The sequence below is a fragment of the Palaemon carinicauda genome, chromosome 11 (assembly GCF_036898095.1).
Source record: "Palaemon carinicauda isolate YSFRI2023 chromosome 11, ASM3689809v2, whole genome shotgun sequence".
Taxonomy (NCBI): domain Eukaryota; kingdom Metazoa; phylum Arthropoda; class Malacostraca; order Decapoda; family Palaemonidae; genus Palaemon; species Palaemon carinicauda.
Genome location: NC_090735.1, coordinates 18427412 through 18437701, shown reverse-complemented (window position 1 = coordinate 18437701; position 10290 = coordinate 18427412). Strand labels below are relative to the sequence as shown.

At 31.6% G+C, this 10290-nt stretch overlaps 1 protein-coding gene across 5 annotated transcripts in view; it reads left to right on the top strand.

Moving 5' to 3' along the window:
* The first annotated feature begins 980 nt into the window (after positions 1 to 980).
* Positions 981 to 10290, top strand: part of LOC137649638 (glutamate receptor ionotropic, kainate 2-like) — a 256943-nt gene continuing 247633 nt past the window's right edge. For all 5 annotated transcript variants that reach the window (XM_068382615.1, XM_068382613.1, XM_068382614.1 and 2 more), the window contains exon 1: positions 981 to 1290. In XM_068382615.1, coding sequence (XP_068238716.1) covers positions 1200 to 1290 — 91 coding nt within the window. In that variant the 5' untranslated portion in view covers positions 981 to 1199. The remainder of the gene's footprint in view (positions 1291 to 10290) is intronic.

The following is a 10290-nucleotide window of genomic DNA, read 5'->3' as shown; positions in this document are numbered from 1 at the left end:
GTAATATATAAGTTTTGATTTCTTTTTGAAAAGGTGTACATTAACCGAGGATCTTTATTTTGTTAATGAAAATGTTAATCAAGAAAGAACGAAATTAACATTACGCAAAAGTACATTTTGATTCTGATTCTGTTTTTTGTTTAGTGTCTGGTCTGAGTAAATTCTGAAAACATGTAATTAATATGAAATATTAAGTTTTAAAAGTGAAAATTCACCGTTGAAAATATTTGGCAACATTTAGAGATACCAAATAAAATAAAAAAAAATCTAAGAAACCTTATTGCGCAGTTTTCATAAATAAATATCTATTCCCATTTTCATAAATTTTCGGATGATTATCTATATATTGTCTATACTTTAGAAACTGTATAACTGTAATGACGAGATTCGATTTTACATAAGAACCTTATCTAAAGATTGCGGAAAAAATGTAGAGGAGCACACAAAAATACTCTCGTCTTTTAAAAAAAAATTGTGAATTAAAAAAAATAGAGGAACCCACAAAAAAAATATTATCTTTAAAGAGATTGTGAAATAAAAAAAGATATAGCACACCAAAATAAAAATATTGTCTTTAAAAGAGATTGTGAAAAAAAAATATAGCACACCAAATAAAAACATATTGTCTTTAAAAGAGATTGTAAAACAAAAAAAATATAGCACACCAAAAAAAAAAATTATTTAAAAAAATGTGAAATAAAAAAATAAGAGGAGTACACCAAAAAAGAAAAAACTCGAAAAAGTGTTAAATGAAAAATTTAAAGAGCACAGAAAAAAACTCCCATCTTTAGAAACATTTTTAAATAAAAAATTTAAAGAGCACTAAAAAACTTGGAAAATTGTGAAATATAAAATTTATAGACGAGCACTCCAAAAATAAGTCTCGTCCTCAAAGAATTGTGAATTAATTGTAAGGAGGAGCGCTCAAAAAAAAAAAAAATAAAAAAAACTCATCCTTAAAAATAAATTGTGAAATAATATTTTAAAGAGAAGCACACACCAAAAACTCACCGTCTTTAAAAAAATGAAATAAAAGTTAGGAAAACTCAAAAAAAAAAATAAAAAAAATCGCCTTTAAAAATAAATTGTGAAATAGAAATTTAAAAAGGAGCATACACAAAAAACTCTCGTCTTTGAAAAATTGTGAAAAAAAAGTTGTGAATAGGAGTAGAACAACACCAAAACAGCGGGAAGTAACCATGCCATCCACGGCTTCCATCCCGTGTGGTTTAGTCACATTCCTTGTCATCATGCAGCCAGTTCATCTTCTGCCAGAGATCATCACGATAGGTGAGTAGCAGATTTTTTTTTTTTTGTCTGAAGTTATTTCTGACTTTTTACCATCATGGGAAAAACAGGAAAATGTGTTTATAAAGATACTGCAACACGCGAATATCTAAAATGCATTCTATATCTATCTATCTATCTATCTATATATATATATATATATATATATATATATATATATATATGTGTGTGTGTGTGTGTGTGTTTGTATATATATAAACACATATAGCCCTAAAGTACATAAGTATTTATATACACAGACACACACACACACACACACATATATATATATATATATATATATATATATATATATATATATATATATATATATATATATATATATATATATACTGTATATATATATATATATATATATATATATATATATATATATATATATATATACATATACATTCATATATATACAGTACATATATATCTATACACACACACACACACACACACACACACATATATATATATATATATATATATATATATATATATATATATATATATATATATATACACACACATATATAACATGATGACAGGTATCGTGGAGAAATACATCCTGTGGTATATTGAAACACACGTAAATATATGTATACAGATAGACAAACAAACACTTCCTAATTAATATGTCTATAACAATAAAAATTTGACTCACACTTGAATAACAGGGAAATATGTCAAATATATCAAACTCACACAAATAGTCTGTTATTTCACTATAGGCAGGAATACTTTCATGCATACGTATTGTGTGATATTCAAGTACAGTATTAAAACAAGAACAGATGGCTATTCGAAAAATACGCAATTTCATTTAAAATTGACTATAAAAAGATCAAAGGACTTATTAAAGATGTCCAATCGTCAACTGACCAAACTACAGTATGTTCTACAGACCTCGTCATTCTTAACTATTTTTTGTCATTCAAGCCTTGAATATTATAAAAGTTAACCGTCAATAAAATGGTGTATTAGATATAAAAGACCTCTGAAAGAATATTTGTACATTCAACAGCCATACATGATTACTTTGGAAAATCCGATGAATTCAACCTTTGGAAAAAAAAAAAAAAAAAAAACTTTAGATATACCTACTTATAATCTGACACGTTTTCTTGCATGAGGTAGCTTTAGCTATAGAAAATGGGGAAAACAAATATAGGGTGGTATAACTCAACAATTTTCACGAGTAGTCCTGAAAATAAGATAATCACATGAAATGGTGTTCTTTATAACGTCAGCTAGTATTATCTCCCAATTATGATATATAAACTAGAAGGTCCTTCTCATAAGTGAATAATAATCTAGGTCTTGTTAAAGGGACATGAAATTATATATATATATATATATATATATATATATATATATATATATATATATATATATATATATATATATATATATATATATATATATATATATATATATATATATATATATATAACTACAAAAATAGTTAAGAATTACGAAGGCTGTAGAACAGTTTAGTCAGTTGACACTGGGACCATCACTTTCAAGTCTCCAGATCTTCTTTTAGTCAAAGTTTACTGAAAATATACATTTCTCAAATAGCCATCTAGTAATGTTTTTGATGTTTAAATATCATATAATACGTACGTATGAAAATATTCCAGACAAATTTCAAATGCAATTTCAACCATTGTACATTTCTCGATTTATGTCTACTGAACTCTCTGTTACTGCCAAGAAATAAGTAGGCCTACTGACCTATTCATTCACAGTTAAGCCTTGATAAACGATACTACTTAGACTGGATCAGTAAGAAAAAAAAAAGTTTCGTAATTAGGAAACTTCCATTGGATCAACAAGGGATTAAAGTGGCTCTTGTGAATCCCTCTTTGCCGTTTATTATCTTCTAAAGCCTCCGTACTCGGTTGCTTTTCTCGGTTATGTGAGACAAATGCATATATAGCAAGTAGGGTAGACTGGATTTGTGTCATATGCTAGGTATGAATTTAACCATTATTATTACTATTATTATTATTATTATTATTATTATTATTATTATTATTATTATTATTATTACAAGCTAGGCTATAACACTAGTTGGTAAAGCAAGATACTATTAGCCCAATGGCTCCAACAGGGAAAAATAGCCCAGTGAGGAGAGGAACAAGGAAATAAATAAACTACAAAAGAAGAATAAACAATCAAAATAAAATATTTCAAGAACAGTAACAACATTAAATTAGGTTCTTCATATATAAACTATGAACAATTAAAAAAACAAGAGGAAGAGAAATAAGATAGAACAGCATGCCTGAGTTTACCCCAATTCCCTTAAAAATAATAATAATAATAATAATAATAATAATAATAATAATAATAATAATAATAAATCATTATTATATCTGCATCCTGCATAGCTTAACAAAGATACCGGTAATAGCAATTATAAAGATACTGTTTTTAAGATAAAAACAATATGTACAGTTGGACACAGGAGTCTCTGTTCCATCTTACTCCGAAGAAGTGCATCCTTTCACCCCCTTACTTCGCGGCGAGTAATCAAAGATACTGTATGTGTAGCTGGGAGAAGTGGTATAAAGGTTTAAAGTCCGCTCATGAGTGGCAGAGGCAACAGACAGTGATATTGCCCTATCAAGCAGGACAATACCCTAGAGACTGACCATATACTTATGATCAACACCCAAGCCCCCTCTCCACCCAAGCTAGGACTAAGGAGGGTCAGGCAATGGCTACTGATAACTCAGAAGATAGACCAAATCCCCCATCCTTAGCTCAGAAGGATGGTGAGGTTGCTGCAACCAAAGGAACTAACGAGTTTGAGAGGGACTCGAACCCCAGTCTGGCGATCACTACGAGACTAAACTCAGGAACTCGCCAAACAGAAAGGCTGTGGCTGGGTGCACTCTCTCAGAACGAGATGTACTAGGAATTTCTGTGTTCAACTGTATGCAAGGAAATGTCAATGATAAAAGAAAAAGAAAAAATCTGCCATAGAAGCAAATGAGTTTCTTGTTTTTAATAAAATGGCAAAGAGATCAACAGTTCAAAGCCAGTTAAATAAAGAAGAAGCGCATGAAATCTAAGATTAGTGTTTGTGACGCTATAGAACAAGATCGTGTTATTATTTATACAGTCAGCACTTTGGATGCAGGGACTCGAAAGCGAGTAGCCTTTGGAAAATATGAAGGAAAATAGCATGAGAGAATACATTTAAATTTCTCTCTCTCTCTCTCTCTCTCTCTCTCTCCTCTCTCTCTCTCTCTCTCTCTCTCTCTCTCTCTCTCTCTCTCTCACACCAAAAAAATATGTATAATACACATCTATATTCCTATCTCTATCTGCCCCACTTCTTATCAAATATTTTATATGCTCCTATTCGATCTCTCCCTCTATTTCTGTTTTTCTCTCTCCTTCTATAAACCTATTTACAAGTACATTCTATTCTTGTTACTATATTTCCATCTCCGTTACAGTTGCCTTTTTACTCCTCTCTCTCTCTCTATCTCTCTCTCTCTATCTCTCTCTCTCTCTCTCTCTCTCTCTCTCTCTCTCTCTCTCTCTCTCTCTCTCTCTCTCTCTCTTAATTCGAGAGATGTAAACTCTATTGCAAATTCAACGGGGAATGTCAGATATTAGTCAAAAATAAAAATTGAATAGGCATGAACTGATATTAGGAAGTAAATGAATAATTCTTTCTAAAGGAAAAAGAGCTGTGAAAAGCAAACGCCAATTAAGAATGAAAGAAAATGAAAGAAAAGGAAGATAATTATAAGGGGATGAGGTGTGAAATTCCGTTGTAATGAATAAGGAATTAGAAGTGGAGAGAATGCTGGATATATGAAAATAAGAGAGATGTAATTGCAACAGAATTTCTCGATGTATGAAATATAATTCCCAGAATAAATGAAGAACAGAATTGGGGAATTTGTTGTGTCATGGAAGGTTACAGGTGGTTTGCAGAAGTTACATAATACGAGATTGATTGACTGATTGAGAGTTTTCTGGCATCCTGACATCTAAGGTCATTGACTACACAATAGGAGAGTGGTATTATTATTATTATTATTATTATTATTATTATTATTATTATTATCATTATTACTTGCTAGGCTACAACCTTAGATGGAAAAGCGGGATGTTATAAGTCCAGGGGCCCCAATAGGGAAAATACCCCAGTGAGGAAAGGAAACAAGAAAAAATAAAATATTTCAGGAAGAGTAACAACATTAAAATAATCATTTCCTATATAAACTATAAAAACCTTAACAAAACAACAGGAAGAGTAGTGTGCCCGAGTGTAACCTCAAACAAGAGAACACTAAGCCAAGACAGTGGAAGACCATGGTACAGACGCCATGGCACTACCCAAGACTAGAGAACAATGGTTTGATCTGGAGTGTGCTTCACCTATATGAGCTGCTACATTGGCATTTCTAAATGGAAAATGACCTAAGGACTTAATGAATTAGTATAAACAGTATGAAAAAAAATGAATGAATGAAAATAAAATAAATAATCCCCTGGCAAGTATCCTTATAAATTAAGGGTTGGAATAAGACACAAATAGATTTGAGAGAGAGAGAGAGAGAGAGAGAGAGAGAGAGAGAGAGAGAGAGAGAGAGAGAGAGAGAGAGAGAGAGAGAGAGAGAGAGCTAAAAGAATTTGACCCATTTTCCTTAAAGGGGTTGACTTCATAAGGGAAAATTCTTCGGTACACATAAATTGCCTTTCCCAACCCCTCTACTGGTAGGGCAGCCAACGCCCTTCTCTCAAGATTAATAGATACATTAATCTAAATTCCTATCATAAGTACCATTTAGAGATATTAAAATTCATGGACTGATCCACTTAAGTTGTAATTTCTTATTTTTTTACTTCAAGTATTTGACCATGAAATATTAACGTCACAAGTCGATTCTATTCGTTTACAGTGATTTTAATTTTCGCAAATGATAAAATGTTATATGACTGGAGGAAGAATGATTTCCTTAAAGGATTAAAGGTTGCTCATGAATGGCAGAGGCAAGGGACACTGACAATGGCATAGCAGGAAAATGTCAAGAGACTGAGTATATATATATATATATATATATATATATATATATATATATATATATATATATATACATATATATATATATATAGGCTATACATATGATCATCCGCCAAGCCCCTCTCCACCTAAGCTAGATCCAGGGAGAGCAAGGCAAATGCTGCTGAAGACTCAACAAGACGACGTATATGCTCCCCCCACCCTCCGTCTTAAGTACACATGGATAGTGAGGTTGCAGACACTACAAGAAACTATTGAGCTTGAACCGACTTCGAACCGCAGGCCAGCAGATCGCCAGGCAGCGACGTTTCCAATAGGCTACCACAAACTTATGGAGGGAAATCGTGAATGATTCAAATGAAAGATGGAGCTGAATATCCTCTGTAGTTCGTACTAGAATTAAAGGATATAAAAAGCTAAGATGCTACAAGGAGTCCTCTATCCTTTACTCTAAGGAGAGGGAAAATTATAGGACAGAAGCATGAAGAAAGTTCCTAAGCTAGGCGTAGCTGTTCGAAGTACTCTGAAACTGAGAGGTAGAAGCGGGCGCTTTCAAGCCCTAGGGGAGTGGCCAAAATGGTAGGCCTACCTATATATAAAAAAAGGCACAGTCTAGTTTCCTTTTTGAGACAAAAAGATGGCCTTAGGTATGAATCATTATCATCTCCTCCTACCTCTATTGACGCAAAGAGCCTCAGTTAGTTTACGCCAATCGTATCTATCTTGAGCTTTTAAATCAATTCTTCTCCATTCATCGCCTCCTACTTCAAGCTTCATAGTCCCCAGCCATGTAGGCCTGGGTTTTCCAACTCTTCTAGTGCCTTGTGGAGTCCAGTTGAAAGTTATGCAAGCTTATCTGTCTTATTGTTCAAGAATGACGCAACGCTGAAGGACAGTACACAAGAATACGATAGACTAGTAGATCGGAGAAGAGTGTAGAAATGATCGAGTTTATTGATGATAGGAGATTCTTTATTTTTTTTTTTCATACGATATCGGAAAACATAGAAATTATGATATAACATTAACACTTAAATAAACTGAGGAAAGACCTATATGAATTTTTAAGAACCTGCGTGAAAGAATTTGCCATAGTAAAATCAATCTACCCATTTCAGAAAAACAGATTTAGAACATATATAAAACTATTTATTTTTATCAAACACGGGTGTAATTTATTATTATTATTATTATTATTATTATTATTATTATTATTATTATTATTATTATTATTATTATAACTTAAAATGAGAGAACATAAAAGCCGAAACACCATTCCTTAACAAAGCAAGAGTCCTAAAAAAGAGAAAAAAAAAAACAATAATAAAATGAAAGAGAAAAACTAAATGTATTTGATAAATGATTTACACAAAAAAAAAATAAATAAATAAAAAAAAGGCCAAATCCCTACGAATACTGATCACAATATCCTTCCCTCCCTCAGAATGATGACTAGTTATTTTAGAGGTCTTTCTTATTCCAGCTAATTAACTATTGTCATAATTTACAAAATTGATACAACTTAGCTCGAAATATGTGTAACGTTTTATAAATGTGATGGATTTTGAGTTTATATTTACGACATATTTTTAATAATAAGGAAATAAATATGTAATAATACTTAGTTCTGAAACATAATCGACATTTTGGAATCATATTTTTATTTTTATTTTTCTAATTCTATTTTCATTCTTATTTTTACACCGAGGAATGAGAACATAAGTGCTACATAAAAAGGCAAATAAAATTCCAAATATCCCTTTATAGCCAAAGAGATTGAAATAGTCTTCTTATCGTGCTTTCCCCCCAACTTATTTACATATCATGATTTTCTTGAAAGGTTCGATTGGAAGTCTGTATTGAATGTGTCTTTATCATGACTATGAAGGAGAAGGGTAAAATGATAAAAGTTATATAGGTCAAATGAGTCCAGTAATTATTATTATTATTATTATTATTATTACTAGCTAAGCTACAACCCTAGTTGTAAAAAATAGCCGAGTAATAAAAGGAAATAGGGAAATAAATAAACGATATGAAAACTTAGAACAATTAAAAAAAAAAACATTTTAAAATCAGTAACAGCATTAAACAGATCTTCCATATATAAACTATAAAAAGACTTATGGCAGCCTGTTCAACATAAAAACATTTTCTGCAAGATTGAAGAGGAAGGGTCCTCTCTCTCTCCTCCTCTCTCTCTCTCTCTCTCTCTCTCTCTCTCTCTCTCTCTCTCTCTCTCTCTCTCTCTATTTTAAATATATATATATATATATATATATATATATATATATATATATATATATATATATATATTTCCTTCCTGCCACGCTCATAGGTGGGAGAGTAATCATACCCATTGTGGTAGGGGATTCCCTAAGAGGTATACTCGGAAACAACACTCTCCCACAAATTGCCGAACCAGCGGGTTGTTGTTAGGAAAGAGTTTAACCTGTGTGTGTGTGCAGGTCTAAACATTTAGACGTTTTTTTTTGACGGATCGGTTACACTATAGTCAATAATTTTTTAGTGAAGCAGATTTGCACCTTCCTCGCAGGGTGCCCTTTTAGCTCAGAAAAGTTTCCTGATCGCGGATTGGTTGGACAAGATCGTTCTAACCAATCAGATAGCAGAAAATTTTTCCGAGCTAAAGAGCACCCGCTGCGAGTCTGTGCAAATCTGCCTCACTAAAAAAATTGACTATAGTACAGTGGTTTTCAACCTGTGGGCCATGGCGCGTTCTGGGTGGGGCCATGACACGAGTATCTTATAAGATATTTAAAAGTGAAAAATCTAGTAATAATGAAGCACAAACTTTTTCTTCTATTTCTGTGTGGAAATATATATATATATATATATATATATATATATATATATATATATATATATATGTAAATATCACCCACGAACGGCATTTAATACCGAATTCTATCTTGGGAATATATATGCCGTTCGTGGGTGATGTTTACATTGATTGAAATCACGTGTGCTTGTGATATATATATATATATATATATATATATATATATATATATATATATATATATATATAAATATATATATATATATATATATATATATATATATATATATATATATATATATATATATATATATATATATATAATATGGTTTACTTCATTTATTGATAAGGGTGTAGTAAAGGGTCAGTGTGTTTTGTACTAGAAACTACTTGGTAATGATTCCCTGAGGCCCTAAAAACTGAAAAATCCTCTTGAAAAGACTTACCAGGAACATTCTGGTAAAGACGTGAATTTCTTCAAATATCATGCATGTATGTTGAAACGAATGAAACTGGTCTCAAGTGGGGCATTTCATACAACAAAGTAGGAATGTACTCAAGGCTTCATGTGAGGTATCACTTGAAATAGCTAAATAAAAAAAAAATATCTTATAAAAAAGAAAAAAAAATCAGCAAATATTACTCTCTGAGAACACAGTATCAAGATGCATTGAAGAAATCTCTATTGATATAAAAGAACAGGTGATCAGGGAGATAAAAGATGCTGGCTTATTTGCTATGTAACTAGATGAGTCCACTGGTGTTTCATCTTATTCACAACTTCTTGTTTTTACTAGATACGTTTATGAGTGAAAATTAAAAGAGGAATTTCTTTTCTATAGGTAACTTGAAACTAACACCAAAGGTGAAGATATAATGAATGAGGTAACAAATTATTGCAGTTAGTTAGGCCTATCTTGGAAGAATGTGTGTGCAGTGTGTACTGACGGGGCACCTGCCATGTTAGATTCAAAATCGGGTTTTGTATGTAGAGTTAAAGAGATTGCTCCTGAGGTTACAGTGACTCTTTGCATGATCCATAGACAGGCAATTGCTTCTAGAACCCTCCCTATGGAACTCCACTCCATCTCAGACAACGCTATAAAGATAGTCAATTATGTAAAAGCTACGCTTGTGA